The 25,108-nt window shown below is 37.3% G+C and overlaps 1 protein-coding gene across 1 annotated transcript in view; it reads left to right on the plus strand.

Moving 5' to 3' along the window:
• HERC1 (HECT and RLD domain containing E3 ubiquitin protein ligase family member 1) overlaps positions 1-3,946 on the plus strand; it is a 196,236-nt gene extending 192,290 nt beyond the window's left edge. Inside the window, exons 76-77 of the mRNA XM_044665362.1 lie at positions 1,320-1,625; positions 3,280-3,946. Of these exons, the coding sequence (XP_044521297.1) occupies positions 1,320-1,625; positions 3,280-3,465 (492 nt within the window). The 3' untranslated portion in view covers positions 3,466-3,946. The remainder of the gene's footprint in view (positions 1-1,319; positions 1,626-3,279) is intronic.
• Positions 3,947-25,108: the final 21,162 nt, after the last annotated feature.

Consider the following 25,108-nt stretch of genomic DNA (forward strand, 5'->3'; position numbering starts at 1 on the left):
CCTGAAATAAACTGACTTCTACCCTTTAGACTCCTGAATTTCCTCCAAAGCTCAGCATAAACCTTACCTTCTTTATGAGACCTCTCTTTTTTTTCCCTCTGCTGCTGTCTCCTCTCACTCAAATTACTTTGTATTTCTTTTGTATGCATTTAATTGGTTTTATACATTGTCTTTCCCTATAGAGTATAAACTCTTTCAGAGCATAGACCTGCCTAGTATAATTACTGATACATGGCAATTCATGAATGTGTTTTGCTTGCATTGCATGACTTAAGTTTATGATTTTGAATTAAATTAAAATTTATGCAAAACATAAAATTAACCTTATATAGTTGTCATATGTCATTAGGAGGCAGTGTGGCCTAGGAGAGAAAGTGCCTAGAGTTGAGAATTGAATCTAGCATAGAATATTAGCAAGACCATGAACAAGTAATAGAAACTTTTCAGATCCTCAGTTGTCCACATCTGTAATAATACTTGCGCCACCTATTACAGAATGCTACTGTGAGAAATGTTTTGTGAATCTTAAGTCTTATGTAAATGTCATTAGTTTGTTTATTGTTGTTGTTTTTGTTATATCTAATATATATATATGTATACACATATTATATACATATATGTAATATGAGTCTTACTAATTTAATTAGCCTCTAGAATGTGGATCATCTTTTACATACTCACAGACACAATATTATAAATATCTAGCTTGAAGAGACCACTGAGGTTATCTACTCCAACCCTCTTTCATTTTATAGATGAGGAAACTAAAACCAAGGGAGGTGAAGTGATTTGCCCTTTAGTCACACAGGGTATAAATCTCAGACATGTGATTTGAGTCTGGTGCTTTGACTCCAGATCTGATGCTCTTTCCATTGTATCACACCAGGCTTCTATCTCCTGTAAACATTCTGTGTAGCACACAGCCATTTCCACAGTTATAAGTGAGGGCCTGCCATATGTGCCTCAGTATTGTGCTGGTTGTTGTTATGAGAGAAATAAAAGAAACTAGTGGACAGTCCTTGTCTTCAAGGGTCTTAGTCTTGTAGAAAAGGCAAGACATTCATACATAAGACAATAAGTGACTAAAGAATAGGATGTAAAGTGGTTTCACAGAGAAGCAAAAATTTTGTATAGAGAAGGGAGAACATTACAGGTTGGGAAAATTCAAAGTAATGTCCTGGTGCATTTGAAGAGATCTGTGACTTGACTGAAACAAAGGGAAGATCCTGAGGAGTAGAAGGAAATCATTTTACACAAGTATCATGTGTGGGTAAGCAGGAGATCATTGAATTGTCCTTCGAACTCTTTTGGGGCTTCAGGTAGCTGCTGTCCGAGAAGGAATGTCATGGATCATCCCCGTACCCTTGTTATCCCTCTTGACTGCAAAGCAGCTAGAGCAGATGGTCTGCGGAATGCCTGAGATCTCTGTTGAGGTTCTGAAGAAAGTTGTCCGATACAGGGAAGTGGATGAACAACATCAGTTGGTGCAGTGGTTCTGGCATACTTTGGAAGAGTTCTCCAATGAAGAGAGAGTCCTTTTCATGAGGTTTGTGTCAGGGAGGTCTCGGCTGCCAGCCAACACTGCAGATATATCTCAGCGATTCCAGATCATGAAGGTTGATAGGGTAAGTTCCTCTTTATTGTGACCTTGCTGTTTATTATTGCTTTTAATGCTTAGAACAAAGAAAAATCAAGCTGTTGTTCTCATGGAAGCTCAGAATCTATCTGCTTTTAATAAAGATTACCAAATTCCTTCTTAACAAGTGATCAGACCCTTCCAGTGCAGTAATTTACTATAATGAATATCTCAGAAATTGAATCCCAAAGTACACAATTCTACTTGCACAGCATTTCCTAATGTAGAATCTTCCAGAGCCATGTTCAGAGTTGAAATGATCAATCATTTTGTAATCCTCATTTTGTTTACCTCTTCCAAATCATCTTTGAACATTTTTTGCACTTAAGCATGAACTTTCCATTAGAGATTGAATTTTAGTTTCTGAAGTATTCTCCAAAATGAATTTGAATATAAACAATGTTGTGATTTGAGTCTATTTAACAAAATTTGGCTTTCTTTTATGCTTAAAAAGCCATTTGTAGATGAAACAGAAGAATTCGGCATCCTGATTGATGAAAGAAGCTTAACACGCAGGTCCATATAAATATATATGACCAATGTATAGTAGATGACTTTAAAATAAGAAGGCTCTGTTGTTTGGAATATAAAATCTACAACCAAAAATCAGGCTCACTCCCCCCAAAAAAGTGGTCGTCTCTCCAAGATTCATTGTATTTCCTTTAGTAGCAACGTCTGTTGATCTTCATTCTCAAATACAGTTCCTGTATACACTATTTCTTCCCTTGTCTATCTTTTAGTTGAGGCCAGACTCAAGAAGCCCTATGAGAGAGATTTTTTTTTATATTTTCTCCACATTAAGTCCTTGCCGAAAACCATAAGTGGAAAATATTTTTTAGCATTTCAGAGGAAAAAAGTGAGGAAAATAGTCAGTTTACATTTACTTCTAAAAAAGAACAGTGCTTCAGTGCCTTTTTTTAAATTTGATATACACATACACCCAACCTCAGCAGTAACTAATGTGCTGGTTATTCTGCTTCTCTAAGAAATCATTTCAGTTACCTAGAAAATTTAACAATTTTATGTGTTCTTTATGCTGTTTAGATAGTTTCTTAAGTTTTCAAATTTAATTTAATTATCCCTATCTCATTACACTTTTTTCAATAGTAGAAATTGGTTGGTAGTTCTATTTGCGTACAGCTTGACGATTTTTAATATGAAATCCTTGATTAGAAATATAAAATCTTATATACTTCGGACTAATTCTTTTTCTTCTCCAAATATGATATCCTGGCAGCTAGTCTATGGCATTGAAGGCTAACAGGATATATGCCAAAAGAAGTGCACCAGAAAAAATGATATATTTGTTGATTTCCTCTAGTAGGCCAAGCTTGATGAAAGTAGGACATGGCTTGAGGTTTTGAGGTTCAATAGAGAATTTTAAATGCCTTTTTTCACATCCTGATGAATCTCACTTCAGTGATTTGATTCCAGGGTGTAGTTGAGAAAAGTATGACTATTGTAGTAGTAGTTGTAGTCGTAGTTCTCTCTGCAGTCCAGGATAATTCATGTTTAGGTTATGGTTATGAAAAGAGAATAATGGAAATGTAATGTTTAGCAGGAAAAGATGTGTGGCATGAACAGTGTCCTTTTTTGTTCTTTTAATAACTATACTTACAGATTTCTTTTTCTTCTCTCTACAGCCTTATGACAGCTTGCCTACCTCACAGACCTGTTTCTTTCAATTGAGGCTTCCACCTTACTCCAGTCAGCTAATCATGGCAGAGCGTTTGCGCTATGCAATCAATAACTGCAGGTCGATAGATATGGACAATTACATGCTCTCCCGCAATGTGGACAATGCAGAGGGCTCAGACACAGATTATTAACCTGTGAACAAAATCATCTTCCTTTTATTGCAGAATAATGCCCAATTCCAATTCAATGTCAACACACTTTTATGGTAAACATAAATGTTTTAGGAGCATAAACCAACATTATAAACAGTGGCCACATTTAGTTAACTCTAAATGTAACAACAAAAGAGAATAGATGTTTTTATTTTTCTGTGATTGTAAAAAAAAGAAAAAGAAAAAAGAAATTAAAAGTGCTCTCGGTAAGGTTTTCTCCCTCCCCAAACTCCCCTCCATATTTTGGTCACTTTTGATAAGTTTGCATGGAGCCATTTGGTGCATTTTTGGTTGGGAATGGTACATTTGTAAGCCCTCCCAGTGAACATGAAGTTGTACATTGTGTATAATTGTTCATTAGAAAGGACAGTTTTACATGAATATTCATATATTTATTTTGTTTTAATTTGAATTGCCTGTGCAGGGTTCCTTATGCAGAGAAATAAAGCAGATTCAAGAATCTCTGTGTGATGATTTTGTTAACATCCATTCACGTGGGCCTTTCTCAAGTAACTGACAAGAATGGTGTCATTGAGGCAGAGATTAGGAAAGAAAGGAAATGAGATTTTCTGTGCTGCAAGAGCCTTGTCAGGTTGGTGAGTAAAGATATGAATTTTGTCCATTTGGCATCAAGCTTTTTAGCCCAGCTAGAGTGCCTGGATACCTTAATTATTAGCTCATCAGATTTTTATCTTGAGAATCAAGGATTGAAGTCCTTCTTCCAGTGAATAGGTTTTATTTTTCTTTTTGTTTTTCTTTTAAGCCTGAGAATAGTATGAGTCCAATGACAGATGTCTGGCTGCCCAGGACCGGATGAATTTGGAGGACCAGCCTAGCTAAATTCAGAGAGGCTTATCACTAGGTTTTGGCTACAGCATGATGACCTTTGAAGACAACAGCATTTCTCAGATACCATATGCCAAATCCCTAGAGGAATTTTGTTCAGCATTGTTGATAGATATACCTACACTGATGAAACCACAGATCCTTGAGGAATTAAGGGTGGAGGGGGGGTAATCTTAGTGTTTCTGTACCCAGGTGCTTAACACCATGCTGTACAAAATTAAATTTAAAAACTACTTGTGTGGATTGGGGCTGAAGAGTATGACTGATATCTGTAGACAATATGGTAAGTAAAGAAGACCATTGCCAACACACACTTTGGGCAGACATGCAAGTCAGGGGAGATACCATTCCTTTATCAGTCATTTGAGAATTTGTGAACACATATTTGGGGATCTCTGTGTATTTTGATACTAGAATGGGGTGTGAAGTAGTTGGGATAAGATTTGCACCTAAAGGATGCTTTTATCTCCTTTATATAATGAGTTCTTGATAAAGTGTGTGTGTTCTCCTTTTTGAAGAAGAAACTAAATATCAGTTTCATTTTATTCTCTTTTTAAAACTAGCCCTTTTCGCAGTTGCTCTGACTTATATAGTCTTTAGAATGAAGAAAATAAACCAAAGCCTCCTACTTCTACTAGTAGAAGTCAGCAGATCAGGAACATAATTATGAGTGTGGGTTTTGTTATTTTGTGTTGTATTTTATTGCTGATATATTGAGGATGGTAAGGCCAAGTGTGATTTGGTTTTGTCTTTTGTCTTTAAATTTGATGGGATTGATTATTTCAAGAGACGGAGCTAAAAATGGTAACATTATGGATAGTAGACAAAATTGTGCAGTGACTTCCATTAAGGAGTACAATGTTTTTATTTTTCCACTGTTAGCTCCAAACATAGCCTGATTTCCCATTTGAAGGAGGTGAAAAGATGCATACTTTTCCCCACTCTAGGTTGTTAGGGTGGAAGGGGTTCCTAAAGAAAACAGAAGCAAGGCTTCAGTGAGAACAACCAAAAAAGACTTCTGAAATGGAGGAGGCTAAGACTTTGACTCTCACCACTAAGAAGCTAGAGAACATAGGAATGTTATAGAAAAAAAGGAAGGAAAAAGGCACCTATGTAATTAGAGCTTAAACTCATATTAAAAAGGGTAGTGTGTACCTGCTAGTTCTCTTGAAAGCTAATTAAACAAAAAATGAATATTTGCCTAGTTAGGTATAGAGAATAACAATAGCAGCTAAGACACCCACAAAATAATCACAAGACAAAAATCCAAGAAAGTAGTCAGTAGTAAAACCTATGTCCTCAAGCATCCATATACACAAATTCCTAAACAGCAAGCAACAAACAAGGTCCTAACAAATGCAAATTTGACCTCTTAGGTATTACATGAGACTTTTGTGGTATGAAACCCCCGATTGGAATATGGTTCTACATAGGTATATTTTATTCAGAAGAAGAGAATGAGACATTTAAATGGGGTAGCACTGTGGAAATTCAGAAACCATGGAGGGGGAAGTATGCTGGAGGTTATTTGGGTAAAAATCACTAAAAAGAGAAACAGTAGTGATACTTCTTATTGGAATATACTACAGACCACCTGGACAGAAAGGAGATGATATGTTTGAAAAATATCACAAGCCTGTGCAGAAGCATGATATAGTAATAATGAGGGACTTGAATTATCCAGGTATCTACTAGAATGCTTTACTACCCAAAGCAGAGCAAGTAGCAACTTCATAACTTTAATGATAATTTCATCTTTCAAACAGTGGTGGAACCAACAAAAGGGAAGTTCTGTTTTTTGGTATAGTAATTCTCACTATCAAAGATGAAATGGTTATTGAGGTGGAAATTATCGGAAAGTTGGCAGGGGAAAATGATCCTAGTATTTGTGATGGAGGAAAGAAAATTTAGGCAGACATGATCCTTAAATTTGGTAGGGAAGTTAAGATTTCAAAGAGTTCAAAGGAAATATGTTATGGAAAAAAATCTTTCAGGTGAAGTCAACTCAGGTAGGATGAGTGTTTCTCCAGAATGAAATTCTGATGCAAAAGAAGAACATATGACATCACTTATCACATATGTATATGGGTATGTGATTTGGGGTTTAGGCTTTAAAAAATCACTCTATAGCAAAAATGAATAACATGGAAAATAGGTATCAAGTGACAACATTTGTACAACCCAGTGGAATTGCTTATTGGCTCTGGGAGGAGGAAGGAAAAGAAAATGAATCATGTAAACATTGAAAAATATTTTTAAAAAATAAATAAAATTTTAAAAATATAAAAATTTTTTAAAAGAATGAAATTCTTAAGACAAAAAAGGGAAATAGTTCCAAATAGGAAGAAAAAATGGGATTTGTCTGAAAAGCTTGATGTGGAAAAGGAAGCTAAACATCTTAGATTGGAAAAAAATTGCAAAAGATGGATGTAAGACCAGGTTATAGAGGATGACTATAAAAAAATTGAAAATGCACTGAAGCTGGCAAGAAAACCTAAGGATAAGAAAAATGGGTTTTGATCCAAAAAAAAGATGAAATCTCTACTTGGAGGAGGATAAGATATTGATAATTGATAAACAGAAAAAGCAGATCTGTTCAATTGTTATTTCATTTCTTATTTTCTCTGCAAAGGAGAATGATGATTTATTTACACTGGAAAGGACAGAACAAAAATGCAAAAGAAAAAAGCAAAAGCAGCAAAAGAATTGAAACGTACTTTTAGCCTTTTTAATCTGTCATATTCTGACATTGAATTTATACTTGATGAATTTTTTACACAAAGTGAAAAGGCTAAATTTATTGAGGAAACAAGATCTAACAGGGATTTGACTGGCCATCTGATCATGCAGAAATAGACCTGAGTTCACCAGCAGACATGAGGGCACTGATTAAATGTAGAGCAGACCTACTAGAAGCTGTAAAGATACATGGGAAAAGACCAAATGGGTGGAACAAATATGAAAGGATGTGGCAACCTGAGGACGAACACCCAAGTTTGTTCCTGGATAGGCTAGTAGAAAACTCAGAAAATCTCCTGGGATTCAACAGAGACCAGGCAGAAGAAGCTTTACCCCATATCAAGAGACAATTTATCAAGGGAACTAGTGTACCAATCCAAATTTACTTCAGGCACAATGGGAGGAACTATCTTTAGAGGACATAAGGAAACATGCCACATATATATATGAACAAAAGGAACAACAGATTAGGCATGAGCTGGACTCAGAAAAAGATAGAACCATTCAAGAATTGAAAAGACAGCTGAAGGAAACGAAAAAAGAACGGGAGAGAGAAGAGTTTAGGAATTATGCTTTGCAAATCACTAAAAATTGAGAATATAAGCCAAAAAACATCTATTAAAATCAGAAGAAATCAAATAATTCAATTACCCGGTATTATCTGTACTCGAAGCCAGGTCACTGAATTAAAGAATGTAGATTTAGGAAACAGATTGATTTTACTAAGGATAGAAGTAATAATTACCAGAAAACCTACATTAACAGTAAATGGGCAGGCAAACCTCAAAAATTACAGGCTTGCTGCCAACATGATTGTGAAAACTCAGATAAACCATCCCTACATGAAATGGAGAAATATTTGAAGATGGGGTCCAGACCTAGGACTATAGCATGTATTAACCTGTAATACATACCAATCAAGGAAAAATGCAGATAGAGCAGACAGCTCAAAGGGAAGAATGAGACTCAAATATTATTGGTAGACATTAATGAGGGAAATCAACATACCACACTAGAGAAAAAACAAAAAGTCCACTGCTGAGTTAGAGATGGAAGATGAATTGAGAGAGTTGCATAGACATATTTATGGGGACAATTCTTCTCTTGTGGAAAGCACTGAAAGTGGAAGAAATTGACAAAAGCCTAGTTACAAGTGATTTATACTTTGAACTAGATAGTCATAGTAACATTGTTGCAAATAGCCAATCGAAAGCTATGTTGGACAATGTGAGAAACCCAGGGGAAAGACTTGGTAACATTGCCAAGCCCCGGGATATCAAAATGGAGGACGAGAGAGAAATACTGTTTCAGACTCAAACCTCTAGCTCAGGGAGCATTATAACAACAGCAAAAGGGATACATTTCTGCTTGAACCCCAAGGCTGAAAGTTTCAAGCCTAGAAACAATGAAGCGAGTCCCTTAGTTTCAAAACGGCCAGCAAAAGAAAAACTTTTTAAAATGACTAAGAATTCCAAACCGAGGCTGAGAGGGACAGGCTTGTTAATGGACATCTATAACTTCAAAAATACCTCACACACAGGGCTGAAACTTCAAGTCCTGGTGAAAGGGAAGGAAAATAGACCCAATTCTTTCCCTGGAACCATGAAAGGAAACTTACAAAGCCCTGGGGTGAGGAGAGAAACTGATAGATCTCAATGGCTTCCAAGGGAAGCCATTTTCCATCCTAGGCACAGAAACCCAATAGCAAGGGGGAGGGGCAGAATTGGACATCCAACAGGAAGTGCATGGGGGAGGGGGGGTATCCAATTTACCGGAAGTGGATTCATCACTAGGCTACCATATATCTCCTAATAGAGAGGCATTAGATTCTGAAACCATTACTACACTGCCCCTAAAAGAAGACAGACAGATACTACCTTTGCATAACAACAGCACTAATGAACCATTAATCACAATTCAAATCAATGATGAGTATATAAATGGGATAATTGATACTGGGGCAGATATAAGTTGCTTAAAGAATCTCCCTAGAAATTGTGAGATGCTTGGATCAGTTATAGTCAAAGGAGCATCAGGCATACCCCAAACTACACCAAAATTTCAACCAAAAATGGTGAAGTTGGGTCCCATAGAATTCATTCATCAATTCTTGTTTTTACCATTGTGCCCAATCTCATAGGCAGAGATATCCTATGTAAATTAGCCGCAACAATCTATTGCAAGCCAAATGGTGAAATATATTTGCATCTCCCTAAAAGGTCATTGAAACATCATCCCAACCTGTGCTTAGATAGGATAGCAGAAGATCACACAATCTTAGTACTGGATCAAAATAACATCTATAAGATTCCACATACACTACCCATAGGGGTCTGGGCCAGTAACTTGTCAGACGTGGGTAGAATCCTATCTGCTAAGCCAGTTAAGATTAAGATGAAAGGAGGAATGCCACCACCTAGGATTCCTCAATTTAAATTAAGCAAGAGGTAGTGGCAGGAATAAGACCAATAATTCAAAGCCTATTAGACAAGACATACTAATATATGGATTTTCAGAATTTAATACTCCTATCTTGCCAATAAAAAAGGCAAAATTAGATGCTCATGGTAACACACAGTGGAGAATGGTACAGGATCTTAGGGCAATAAACTCATATGGAACAAATCCATGCAGTTACTATTCCAAGTCCATCACAAATAATTGCAGAAATTGCACCCAATTCAAAATGGTACACTGTTATAGATCTCTTCAGCGCACATTTCAGGATCCCAATCCACAAGGAAAGCCAAAAATTATTTGCTTTTACGTGAGAACATAAACCCCTACTATGGAAGCGTCTTCCACAGGGTTTCATAAATAGTGGATCTGTATTCTGCCAAATATTACAAAAAGATCTTGAATCCATATCATTCACTGTCAGCAAATTGGTGCATTATGTAGATGACATCCTGCTAATGTCACCAATGGTAGATATCTGTCAAGCAGCATTCATCTCATAGAAGAACTGTATAAGAGAGGATATAAAATATCCAAAAATAAAGTCCAGTGGGTCAAAGATAAAATCGAGTTTTGGGGATTCACATTGCAAGATTGAACTAGGACCATATCGAAAAAGAGAATTGAAGACTTACAAAGACTCAGCTTACCTAAGAACAAAAAAAGCAGTTAAGAGCAATAATTGGCATGACCAGCTTCTGTAGGCAGTGGATCCCTGGATTTTCTCTGATATCAAAACCTTTAACAAAGTTAACCAGGAAAAACATCAAAGAACCACTGAAGCTGACAAAAGAACACAAGCATGCCATTGAAAAGCTAAAGAGAGCAATTCTATCTTCTGCATTAGGCATTCCAGACCACAGCAAAACTTTTCATCTGTTTATCCATGAGGATAAAGGAATTGCCTGTGCAGTGCTCACAAAGTACTTAGGAAGCAAGTTAAGACCCATAGCCTATTACAGTTCAACTCTCGATCCAGTTATCCAAGGAATGGTTTCCTGTTTAAAGATTATTGCTACTGCAGCTCTAATGGTTAGAAAAAGTTCTAAGCTAGTCCTGGGTGGGGAGCTAATATTGTATTCCCAGTACCAACTTGAAACCACACTGAGGAATGCAAATGTGCAAGCCTTTACATTGCAACGTCTCTCCCAGTACCAAGCAATTTTACTAACAAACAAGAACTTGACTTTCCATAGATGCAAAACCGTTAACCCAGCAACTCTTATCCCTGAATTACCACTAGAAGGGGATAGCCTTCACAGTTGTAGTGACACACTTGAGATCGTGCAAAAGACCAGAGCAGATCTGTCCAATATCCCTATGGATGGAGCCAACCTCACACTCTTCTGAAATGGCTTGAGCTACCAACATAATGGGCAAAGAGTTTTAAGAGCAGCAGTCACAACCCAGAATGAAACCCTGCAGCACTTGAGCCAAACATCTCAGCCTAAGGCGCAGAAATTTATGCCTTAATACAGGCTCTCCAGATCACTAAAAGCCAAGCTGTGAATATTTTTATGGATTCTAAATACGCTTTTGGTGTTGTACATGCATCAGGGGAAATCTGGGAAAAAAAGAGGGTTCATAAATTGAAATGGGAAAGCAATAGCACATGGGAAACTGATAAGTGAAATATTACAGGCCATAGTTACCTCAAAATTATCTGTCATTCACTGCCGAGCACATCAGAAGCTAATGGGACCAGTAGACCTAGGCAATTACAGAGCAGACAAAAGTGTAAAGTTTGCAGCTAGATTTGGACCAAAAGCTATATTTCACTTATACTTAGTAGATAAGGATGAATTACTACAAGCTTATTCACAAAGGGAATATTGGCGGAAAAACCTTGGAGCCAATCTAGTAAATGGAGTATGGATGTCTATCTCTGGAAAGCCATTTTTGCCGAAATTACCGCACCATACTGCTTGTGCAGCAATTCATAGGAAAGGCCACTATGGAGTTTTAGGAATTGTGGATACAGTCCACAAGAGCTGGATCGCTTTAGGTGTGATGACAGAAGCCAAATGTGTGTATGAAAGTTGTACAGTGTGCCAACAGTATAACAAGGCTATAATTAAGACAAAGCCTATGGAGGAAAACCATTAGCTTTCATACCGTTTGAATGCTTGCAAATAGATTATGTCACAATGCCAAGATATCCAAAATATAGGTACATACTTGCGATAGTGGATAAACTGACAAAATGGCCAGAGGCATTCCCAGACAAGAAAAATGATTCGGGTTTCATGGCAAAGATGTTACTGAGGGAGATAATTCCAAGATTCTCTATTCCAGCAGTCATTTCATCTGACTCTGGTAGCCACTTTGCAAACTCTATTCTAAAGCAAGTCTACCAGGTGCTAGGAATTAAGAGACATCTATGTTCCATCTATCTACTCCAGTCATCAGGAGCCGTTGAACACACTAATCAATCTCTGAAATCATTGCTCAGGAAGCTGTGCACAGAAAGTCATCTTGAATGGCCAGATGGCTTACCTCTGGCGCTTTTCTACTTAAGAAGTCAGCCCAATAGTGAAACACATTTGTCACCATTTGAACTATTGTATGGTCAGCAACCGTGGGTGGGAAAAGCTCCACAAGACATTAATTATCTATCACATCTAGGAATCAAGTGCAAAATCTATGAGTATGTCACCTTATTGAAAGAGATTAGATGAATTGCAAAAGTTATCTTTAATACAGCAAAGAGTTCCACTTGACTTTAGCCTACATGATTATCAATCTGGAGATAAAGTCTATATCAGAAATTTCACAAGAAGATCAGTGTTAGAACTAAAATGGTATGGACTACATGAAATAATCTTAGTTACACCTACATCTATAAAAATCAAAGGAAAAGATGCCTGGTGCCATTATGCACACAAAGTCCTCAGTGAAGTCAAGACCTCATCCAAACATTCAGCCTCAAATGCAACAAACACAAGAAACAGAATCTGACATACAAATAGAGCCTCAAAGCAAAAAATCACACTCAGAAACAAAGCTTCAAACATAAAGACACCAAGACACAGATGCAAAAACAAATGAAACACAAGAAACATCACTATCAAGAACAAGATACTCAAATCATTGATTTAGATCACACAAACACCTCATTCACACATGAAGATCAACAGTTAAGCCTATCAGAACTCTGCAGTGATGAAGAAGAAGAAGACTAAACATTACATTCATTACATCAAAGACAAGTGCAAACACAAAAATCTCATAAGAAGAAATTTTGTGGCAACACAAAATTTAACATAACACGACACAGTCACACACTGGTTCCTGATTCTTCAATCAAGTCAACAACTGGCAAGATGTGTATCCAGCAAAGGAGAAGAGAGATGAGATCCCAAAGATTCCAAAGTTCCAGAAACATCAGGACATCAGGACCAGCACAAGGACAACAAGAGACATTGCACAACAGACTGTACAAGGACCTGAACTGTGACAACATCTATGTGACTCGGACATCATCACCAGAAGAATCACAAGGAGAGAAGATCAGCAAATCAAGATTAGGTTTGAACAAGTGCAAGGTTTTCACATTCAGACACTAATCACAAGGGAAATGCACAAACTAGAATGCATGCAACAGAACATAAGCTGATTGACAAAGAGATTCTGAAGAAGGTGAGTATAAAACCAATCAGTAAATGTTAGGACATGAGTCCAACACATAGTCACAATAAAGTAACATCACATGTACATAATGTAAATAAATGTAAATAGTTTGAAAACAAAGTACAGTGGCCATAATAAACATGAGAACTCAGATTCCTTGTAAGGTCAGAAGTACTCATTTCATAGGAACATCACATGAAAACCTTGTACATATGTAATATATTGTTACTAACAAATAATGCATAGTCTACTAACCCATAGGGAAAGAGTAGCTGCAGGGAAATTCAATTCTAGCTAGGATAGGGTCAGTGTAAAATAGTAATAAAATGTTCAAATAGAACTGTTAATAGGAATGTTAGACAAACATTGTATAGTGTAGGTTAGTTAGGAATGAAACTAATTGACTAACATATTAACTATAGTTTAAGGATTACTGACAAACTAATCTTCCTAACTGTAGATTAGGGAATAGAAGAAATGTTAGAATTTATTGTGAATTAGGAATGTTATTTGAAGTTCAGTATTAGAAATTTAAGCAAAATTATTGCAAGAATTGCATTAATTTAAAAGTAAGAAACAACATAGATAATTTTCTTAAATGTTCTTATAATGGTTACATGTTATACTTAAGTTCAAATGATATGTTTATGGAAATATTGTATTCAAACCCCACACTTTCCCAGAAAAATCTATCCTAAACCCCTTGTCAGTCATTAGCTTTAGGCTAGAGAGCTAGATAAGGCATTAGATAAAATAGGATTTATTATTTTGGGAAGGGTAGTTAGCGGGATAGAAACACATAGTTAAGAAAAGCATAGAGTAGAGATCATCCACGGATGAGATCATCTAGAAATTTGCAGGTTGAAATTTCCAAAACCAAAACGGTATTCATGTTATATTCAAACTCTGGGAGTTGTGAGTCTCAACTTGATTGACAGGTGAAGACAGTTGGAGACATTGGAATTTTCCCAGATGCCATGAGGACAAGAGGAAAGGCAGTTGGCCAGAGGATATAAATACCCTGAGAGCCATCTGACAGGGGCCCTTGGCTTTGGACCCTTGGCCTTGGACATTGATCTCTGATCTTGGAGCATTGACCTGGGGATCTCTGACTGTGGGTCCTCTGATTCTCTCTGAATTTTCCCTAGATATTTAGATTCTGAACCATCATTGGATATTTAGGTATCCGGGCCTGGGTGCGAACTGGGAAGAGGGAAGGAAAAGAAGCTGAGGGAGGTAAGGGAGGTATTTCCTGATGGCTATAGGACTGACATAACAACTGGTAATAAGAAGCTAAGAGGGATCATCAATATCTGTATCAACCAAGCAGATTGCTTTCTCTGGTTTGGCCATGGCCAAGCTGAGCCAGAGGAGGTGAAGAACAAGACCTCCAGCATTACTGAAACAGCCTACAGTCCTGAGGGATTAGTGATCATAGCCATTAGTGACAGGGTCTCCTATCCCCAATCATTCCTGATTATTCCTTTCCCTTATTAACATCTGTAGATAAAGTTTATTAAGTACCTTTCTGGGTAGTTATTACATCACAACTCTTGGGGAGGGAGCAACGCAGTCAGATGAAAACATTATCCAAGGCTAATAAAGCCCAATATTAATAATCAATCCAACCCCAGGTGGGACCTGAAAGGGTTACCCATCCACCTGACCTTTAGGGATCCTGCCTGGGTGCTGTTATCAAGAAGGGGCAGTTATTATAACATCCAGCTGAGTGGACAGGTCTCCGGTGTCCCTGCACCAGCTCTCAAGAGAATCTAAGGCACAGCTTCCCTGATTAATATACCCTATAATAACTATAATAGTAGACAAAGATACCTTTCTTTATAACACTAACAAATTTATTTTATAGTCAAGATCTATCAAGAGACAGGAAGAAGGCACTTGGAAGGTACCTTGATATCAGGTCACCTGGCCCAGATGAACTAAATCATTGGGACCTGTAAGAAATGGCAGATGTGATGAGCTTTTGTCATTGATTTTTGAAAGATTTTAAAAAATGGATGAAGTTCAAACTGGAGAAGGGCAAATGTCCCCATTTTAAAAAACAAAAACAAAAACAAAGAATAGAGTCTTTGCCTTCATCCTGGCAAAATTCTAGAATGAAGCTTTGAAGAGATGATTGGTAAATATTAAAAAAAGGGGGGGGGGATGATGACAAAGAGCCAGCATGAATTCATCAATAACACATCATGCCAAACTAACCTCATTTCCTTTTAATAGATTTACAGAACCAGTAGATGTCCATGTGGGTGGGAATTTATAATGTCCTTCAAGTGGCCAAGCAACCTCAAAAAGGAAAGGGCCTTTTAATAACCTGACTTGCATATGTGAAAAAAAGATTTGGCTTATAGATAAGTGATCCATGGGAGAAGTAGGTACTCCACATCAAAAGAGGGAAAATTACAAGAAATTAAAGGAATTAGGACAGCCAATGGTTATTTGTGGGAATTAAGTGAACCATACTGACTCCATCTTGTGACTAAAATTTTGGAGCTGGAAAGGAAACCCTGCACCCATCATCTCATAAGGCCCCTACAGTGACAGGATCCTAAGGTTCTTCTAGAATACATTCCACCATTTAAATGCTTTCAAGACTTGCACTGGACAATCATTTTCATATAAGGATAAGGAGGACTAAGGAAAAAAGAGGGGAACAAAAAGCCTTTCCTCAACCCCTTAAAGAGTCATATTAAAGAAAAAGAAAGTGCCAAAAAAAAAAAAAAAGGATGACAAGAGTCAGAAATCTAGGCTTTTCCTCTCCTAATAGGTTCAAGCTTTAGATCTCAATTATCAAGTCTCTATCAAGTGATATCAACTATCAAAGTGATGGGTGATGCCACAAATTCATTTGCATTCATTCAAATGTAATTGATGCAGGTCTCTCTTTGCAAGGTGGTGAGAATGAGATGAGCCAGAGTAACATGACTACCATCTACAGCTTTTTCTCCTGATTAAGATGGTAATGATAAATAAAAGCAACACCAGAAACCTCAGGGTCTACACAGATAAATGACACTTGGAGCACAGTCAACAATTCTTCATCCATCAAGTTCATCCTTAGTAAAGTGGCTAAGATCTCATATGCTTTTTCCTGCAGCCAACATTCTCTCAATTCTGCTTTTCATTCAGCATTTCTTGGATCACCCACTAAGACCTTCCCCTTCACTGAGAGCAGCAGTTGGGGGAAGGATAGGAAATCTTGGCCCCCTTAAGAGACTCTGCAGAAAGCTGCATCCCCTTCTACCAGGTCTAAATGAGGACTCATCCCCATGCAGGGGTGAGAATTACCAGCAGATAAGCTGGGAGATCCCCCTTCTTCCAAGTAAATATACATGCATTATGGTTATATCAACATTGCCATTTCTCTTGTGCTATCAGAAAGCAGTGCATCTCCCAAAAATACCACCTCATGGTCCTGTAAGCCCTGACTGGGGAAGAGTTGTCTAAATTATACCAGAGGAAAGGAAGCCTGCCAGTTGAGGGAATGCTTCCACAATTTTTCTAGGATGGGCAAAGCTTTCCCAAGGGGACATGTTAGGCATGAGACAAAGTTAACTCTGACCTGCAGAAAGAATAAGGAAGGGCTGGAGAGGATAGATTGGAACTGTGTCCAAAATCTGTTGGTTTCTATAACGCAAGTTTTCCTGTAGCCTGGATCCCCAAGAACCACTGTATTAGATAGGCCTCCTTAGATTCTAAGAGTCTGTCAGGTGCATGATCATGCAGCTGTTGATTAAGATAGGCAAAACACTTGCCCTGAAGTGGAAAGGTGCCATTTTGCAAGGTGGGAACAGATTGATGGCCACTTAGGTTAGGTATTTGTTCCAATGGTCAGAGGAAGCCCAGTTGGTCAGGAAATAGATTCCTTATCCCTATGTTAGAGGATCGTATGGTCTTGTGTCCGGCACAAAGTGACATCACCACTACAATGTCCATATTGGCAACAGACTCACCCCCATTTTCAAGATTGGTTTAACATATCCCAACAATAACAGTCTATCATGGGAGACAGCAAAATCTCTACACTAATCCTGACCCTGGAGAATGAAATAGCTTTTATTCAGTCCTGTTTTCTTCAAGCCATAGAACACCCAATCAGACACAATTCCCAGAAATCATTGTAGAGGAAAACCATCTCTGCCCTGTTCCTTGAGGTTCTCTCCCATGCAACCTGGATGCTCAGGCCTCTAGAAGGATTTCCTGAGACCCCCATACCTAGCCTCTGTACCCTTGTGCCTGGATTAGTGGCTGCCAAGGTCCAGTCTTTCATTAGGTGTGGGGCATTCCTCAGGCTCCCAGAAGGGAGAGTCTGTTGGGCTAGCAGGGTTCCAGGGCTTGGGCTGGAGTCCTCAGTCTCTGGCATGTAAGGATTAAAAATGATAAAGGCTGATATTATGAGGAAAAATAATATTTTAATTTCCATGGCCATGTTGGTAAAAATATATACAACCACGCCTGACTATTTTTAAAAATGCCACCCGTCCACATCTCCTCCCATCTTCCTTAGTAGCCAAAGAGCTCATCTCAAGGCCAACCTCCGAATTTAAGATGCACTATATATTGGGGACATCACCATGCCCAAAACCAGAAACCCATTGGATCACGGAAAATGTAGTTTCAAAGTCCCCCACATGTCCACAGGAAGTCCGTAAAATACTTTTAAATGGGACCCCCTGAATTCCAAATACACATTTCCCCCTGAGATCCGGCAAAAAAAAGATTGGTCCTTTTTTTTGGTGGATCTGTAAACATAGTCCACTTATAAATTGCAGGAATTTGGGGGTAAAAGAAAAGGACAAAAACTAGCCGCATTGACAAAAAGCCAATTTGGGGCAGTTCCCTATTGGCACAAGAGTGTACATTCAAAACAAATGCATTCAACTCATTTAACTCCCCATAGTTCAAATCAACTGCACCCCAAAGTTCAATCTTGATCTCCATGGTCCAGTGAAGGCTCTTCAGGCATCTTTATGGTGCCTTCACCAAACAGATTTGTTGTCTGGATTCTGGGGAGATGGCAAAATCCTTATCCTGAAATTACTCTCAAAAGAATTTAAACTTTACATTATAGATTATAAAACATACATTTCCTTCTAAGAAGTATACATTTCCCCCTGAAATTACTCCTAAAAGAGTTAAATATATATATACATATATATATTTTTTACATTATCGATTTTTTTTAACTTAACACACATCCCCCTGAGGAAAATTCTAAATAACACATTTCTCAGCTAAGTATGCATGGCTGAGTCACAGCATTGAATGGAATCAATTGGCAAAAGAAATAATAAAAAAATCAAAATTCAAATAAAAGAAGGAAAAATAAACTTATAACAGGCCCTTGAATCAAGGCCCAATTAAAGTGATTTAAGCAGTTTGCTACCCATTCAGGAGCCATTGACTACAGAAAGTTGCCATTCTCTATATATATTAGAGAAATAAGGGGAATGTCTCTCTCTGGGCTGATTTTTCTTCACCTCAGGGAATGAGCCATAAATGATAGCCAATCTTAGGTGCTTCACTAGGAATTTAAGTTAAAGGGGACTCTCATCCTCTAAAATGTTAGAAAAGACTGCGACTCCAAAAACTCAAACCCCAGTTTCAAGCCCTTCAGTATTGGCATAGAACTTCTGAAATCCATGATCTGCATGGCCTTTTGCTCCTTGGCACTTTGTAGATTCTCAGTCAGTCTCCATGACCTCGTGGCTCTTTTTAGCACTCCTCCTGGAATCAGACAGAGAGGCATTAAATCACAGTCCCATGATATTTACCAATAATTGGCAGGTTACCATGGTCTCAGGTTTTTCAGTTATGCATTAATAATATAGCAAATATATATATATGCCTTAAGCTTTTATCACTGTAAAATCAAAAAAAAGATAAATAATGATTATATATGTACTTCCAGTACAAGATGAGAAAAAAAGGAAAAGATCAATTGCTCTAATTAAAAAATTTTAAAGGAAAAGCAATAAGGAAACAATGCTTTCAAGGATTAAAAAAAATTGGAAAAGAACAAATATTGCTCTGCACATGTAAGAAAGAAAAATAAAAGAATTGTTTTAAAAATCATATATATATCTTAGAACTAGTGAAGGGTTTTTCACCCAAAAATGAGATTCATTTCCTGTTAAGCCTTTGCATGAGCTGTGAGTGTAAATGGGTTTTACAAAATAGCAGATTCACAATGCACATTCAAATAAAGTACCATAATTTCTAATAACACATTTTAAAACAATAATAAACAACCCATTATCATAATCATTTGCTGTGATGTTTAAAAAATCATATACTTGTTACAAATTCAAACCTTGGCTAAGATATTTTCTCAACAAACTGTTAATGCCTCCATAGCAATTGTGGGGCAGACCCTAAAAAAAATCTGATTTAAAAAGAAAACCTTCTGAGTCAGAATTATCCTCAGGAATATAGGTCCTTCTGATAGAAAGCAAGCTAGACAGAGACATCAGCATATAGGAGCCCTCCTGGCTTCCTGTATAAAAAAATCCCAGGTAGGAAATATTCATGTTTCTTCTACCCATTTAAGACAACAATTCTTTATAATAAAATATATAAAACCTTATCATTTATACAGAAGGGACTAGGATCTAAAGTAAAATTTAAAACCTCTTATAAAATCATAATTTAAATTCTCAAGGCATCAAAATCTCCAAGGTTGTACACAATTATCAAGATAGAATAAAAACTTAAGCCATGTGCTCCTATAGGATAGATGGAAAATCCAGTATACATAAGGCTATTTACACCTTTAAAATGTGTAAGATGTTCATAAATGGTACAGAGAACAGCATTGTTTTTATACAGTAAAAAATGAAACCTTAAATAAATTAGGAAATACAATATGAGTACCAGATAACAAGCTATACAGTCAAAAAAAACCCCTCTTTTACCAGTTCTAATAGATTGTTCATTATTTGGAAGTTACAATAAATCATAAACAGAATTAATCTAGCAGCCAAAACCTCATTAGCTTAATGAGTCAATGCAAGAGGAAAATCAACAACAAAAAAATGACAAAATTAATTCCCAAAACCAATCAGCAAAATACAGTAAGATGCAGAGTCTCTTTAAAACAGAAATAAAACCCATTCAATTCTGAGGTTTAAAAGTCCACCCCTGGTTCAATTTAAGGTTCTTCTAATTGAGTTCTGCTCTGAGCTTAAGGGGTTTTAAAGTTCAAAGTTCTCCTGAGTTTCAAGTTTGAAATAATCACAAGAAAGTTTGAAATAGGCCATGCAGCCCAATTGAAGAGTAAACGCTAGCCAAGCTTGGGAAAAGCTTAGGTCAGTTTTAGAAAACCCATGTGGAGAGATTGTGGGCAGGGGTCTAGGTCAGGCTTTAGAAGAAACACGTGTAGGGCTAAAATGGAGTAAAAGTGTCTTTCAGGTTAAAAGTCAGTAACAAGAGAGCAGGGGGATGGGAAAGGGGGAGGGGGAGGTAATACTTCCCAAATCTTAAGAGGCAGTGGCTGAAGCAGTCTCTGAGATCGAATTCAAAATGGCCAGGGACTCAGGAGTCGGCAGCAGGAGCGGAGTGGGGCCAGGGATCAGTCGGAGATCAGGAGAATCGATGGAGGGGGTCTGCACTGGTGGGCTCGGGATTCGGCAGGTAGTTAAGTGAGGCAGGAAAATCGAACAGGAAAAGTGGATGTGGCAGCAGGAAACCACCATTCAAACAGCGTGAGTAGGGGCTACCAGGCCCTGGGGACTGGGCAAAAGAACTCGCAGCCCAGCGGCAATTAAAACCATTTTCCCTTTTCCCTGAAAAGCAGCCTCGAGGCTGGGGAGAATAGGGAGAGGAGCAAAAAAAAAAAAAAAAAAAAAAAAAAAAAAGCAGGTCTGAGACTGCGGGTCTCAGAGTTGCATGGCTTGGTAGGCTATCTGAAAAATTGAGAGTCACATTTCCAAACTTCTGGTTGCCAAAAATGTAAGGATTAAAAATGATAAAGGCTGATATTATGAGGAAAAATAATATTTTAATTTCCATGGCCATGTTGGTAAAAATATATACGACCACACCTGACTATTTTTAAAAATGCTGCCCGTCCACATCTCCTCCCATCTTCCTTAGTAGCCAAAGAGTTCCTCTCAAGGCCAACCTCCGAATTTAAGATGCACTATACATTGGGGACATCACCATGCCCCAAACCAGAAACCCATTGGATCACGGAAAATGTAGTTTCAAAGTCCCCCACATGTCCACAGGAAGTCCGTAAAATACTTTTAAATGGGACCCCCTGAATTCCAAATACACTGGCAGAGTCGCCACCTATCTGTGAGGGTCATTAACAGTGGAGACCAGTGCAGGGGCAAACTTTCAATGTACTATTTACATTTAGCTTTAGAAGCCTCCTGTGCCATACCCAGGAAGGGATCACTTTGTATCATCTGAACCCATAACAATCGATTCGGGACTGAGATAAAAATTAAGGTGAATTAGGTAGCTTGGTGGTATAAATGTTAACTAAGTTGTTAGGGCCAATATCAGAAGTACACAAGATTGAGAAGGCTAACCAGAGAGACTGACACAATGATGTAAACCAGGGTTTATTAAAATAAGGAAAGGAAGGGAAGGGGATTGGAACTGACTACTTTGATATAACTAAGCCTCCCACCAAAACTCAGTAGTTGTTTCACCATGTTGTAACTGCTCTAACTGTACTCTCTCTACCTAAAGATCCCAGAACCTTACTAGCCAAAATTTCCACCCCCCACCTTGATGATAACTAGAGTAGGGAAAAAGGCTGGATGATAAGCAGGTTCCAAGGGTCAAAAGGGAGAGATTTTCACTGACAGTTGGCGTCAAGGTTTTGGCAAGAGTCCCAGCAGAAACAGAAGCATCAGGAAACAAACAGGAACCAGATGGATAACCACAAGGAAGGGGAGTGTTATGGTCTAACCCACTCAGTCCACCTGAGGAGTCCAGACACACACTCAACCATTCCAAGGAGATAAGCTGCACATGAGAAATCCACACACATCTCCTTCCAGAAAGTTTAGCTGCCCCTAGGAGAAACTCTCCAGGATTCTGGAATTTTCCCTGTCTCTGCTTTGCAGCATTTCTTGCTTTCCCATGATTTCCCTATAACAGTCCCCCCATTTGCACAAAGCCAAAATAGTGCCATAAACAATATTTTAGTATTTGTGCACTAACAAACATATTCCACCTAAACTAAATTCTTACCCAAAATAACAAACAGCATACACTCACCTATCTTATCCTACCTAATACTACCTTTATCTAGGGATTTAATCAAGGAAAGGAAAAAGGATAATTATACAATGAACAGTTACAAAGTTCAAAGTAAAAATCAAACATATGCAACATCAAAATTAGCCAAAAAAATGAAAATAGAAATGCAAACACAAATTTCATGCAAAACATTAAAATCATAAAATACTACTCTTATAAACTACTACAGAAAAATTCTGTTATCATTGCAATGCATAAACAGCAAACTTAAAAGAATTTTGAAAAAGTACAATTAACACAACATTGCATAAGTTTTTACATAAAAAGTTAAACCAATCCATCAAACTTACTTATGCAAAATACATTTAAAAGAAGATGAAAATTTAAAACAATCTTATTTTAAATTAAAACCTTATTCTTATTACACAAAACTGAACTTTTACATAGAACTGTATGTATATAAAACTTAACCAATATCAAATATTAACTATATACATAAGTTTTACATATATAATACATATACACATACAATATATACATGTATGCTATGCATATATACACCCAATATTTAAATACTGTAATAATTAGATAATTTCGATAGATAGATAGATAGATAGATAGATAGATAGATAGATAGATATTTAAGGTATGGCCACCAGGAATCAATAATTCAGATTGATTCCATAATTAAAATAGACCCAAGTCAGGATTGGGTTTAAGGTAGTTTATTTACAATTAGGAAGGTAGAAGGTAGGGAAATAGAGAATCTGGAAAGGCCAAGGTAGGGCAAGGAAGTCAGCCTAACTTACCTACGAGACAATTCAGAGTGGAAGCTGCCTGAGGTTTCAGCCAAGATCCTTCAGCACCAAGTTCCAAAGCCGGAACTGCCCCAACAGGAAGTAACCAACATACTTGAAGAGATAGTGTCTTTCATCACTTCCTGTGAGTCCACCTCTAATTCAAGTGGACAAATGGCAGCCTCTACACTGATTTGGACTGCCCAAAGGGCAGTCCCTTGTTCTTGATTTGTTACTTATTGTCACGTGTGGGTAACTCATCTCCCTTCCCTACTAAGGGAGGTGGGGACGACATTATCTCTGGTGGCTAGAGTTTTAACTATGAATGGGCTTGAGCTAATTCTATTTATACAATACATATAATATATATACATACACTATAATACAATTTTACAATCCTAACTATAATATACACTATTTACATATATTTACATTTTTTGTGATATGTGATCTGTAATCTATATATGTTATGCATGTTACTTTTGTTGCACTAATCTCTAATCCACCCAACTACAGTCCTATCTTAATAAAATCTCCTAAAACTAACCCTATCTACCTATACTATTATTCTAAAGTAACTAAAATCTAAACTAAATCCTAAACTAAACTAAATCCTATATATAAATAACTATTCATTGTTAGTAACTATCCTATAATTATTATAACATTATTAGTATCTAACTATACATTGTTTCAATCACATTATTCACAAATTCATTAACCTTATCCTCATTATATTCAATTCCATTAATTTCTAATCCATTTTCCTTTGATTCTTCAAATACTTTAGAACTCCAGACACACCTTCATAATGAACATGCCCCTTTGTTCTGATCACCCTTCTGACCATTCACTACTTGGCTATATTTTGGCCTCACTCCTGATCTCAACCCACTCCTACACTGTATTCAGATGAGGGGCTTGGGCTCCTTGGCAACAAGCATTTGGGCATCTATTAATATTGCTTTGTCTCTGGTAATTATTGTTATTATTCCAACCATTATTCTGTCTATATCCATTATTATATCTGTTGCATACATTATTCCTATTAATCTACCTTGAAAACTGTCCTCTGTATCTACAATCCCTTACAAAATGTCCGATTTTGTTACAAAGACAACACCTCTGAGGAATTGATCTCCTTTCCCTTGGTATGGAGAATGTACTGTTCTCTTGGCTGTACTGATCTCAGGGCTGCCACAGCTTTTATCTCCTTGATCTATCTTTAGCTCTATTATTTGCTTCTCTTAATTGCTTTCTCAGATCTTCTATTATTGTGTCCTTATCTTCAGTAGCCTTATCTTTATCTGCTGCATAAACATATGTGGCTTTCCTTTTGAGCTACTCTAGAGTCATCAATTCCCAATCCAAACAATTTGCCTTAAAAAACTTTTTACGACTAAACAGGCATTGTTCACAAACAGCCCCTTGATGTGGGCAATGGTCTCTTCTGCCATCACATCTAACCCTAGCTGTAACTCAGCTGCTTCTTTGAGTCAGTCTAGAAAACTCGCTGGAGTTTCGTCATAGTTCTGCCTAATCTTCTTGAACCTGGACCAAGCATCAGGATGACAGGAATGCCTCTCCATAATCTCTATTATTGATTTCCTGTCCTGCTTTAATGCTCTTTAATTTTGCACTGAGTTAAGATAAAATTCATTATAATGCTCCAACCAAGGGGTTAATGGAGGACTATTCCTAGTCTCTTCAATGAATTCATTACTCTCTCTTAGTTAATAATTCCTCCATGAGGAGAAAAAAATTGGCATAATTGGGATTGTAGATTCTGACTGTCCTTTTGAATTCTCCGATGACTTTATTTGGTTCATCAAAGAACTGAGGGGTCTTATGCTTAATGGCATCAAGTTCTCCAGCTGAGAATTGTTTGTAGGATTTAAGGTGTAACATCCCATCCGGAG

This window comes from Gracilinanus agilis, chromosome 2, assembly GCF_016433145.1.
Source record: "Gracilinanus agilis isolate LMUSP501 chromosome 2, AgileGrace, whole genome shotgun sequence".
Classification (NCBI taxonomy): Eukaryota; Metazoa; Chordata; class Mammalia; order Didelphimorphia; family Didelphidae; genus Gracilinanus; species Gracilinanus agilis.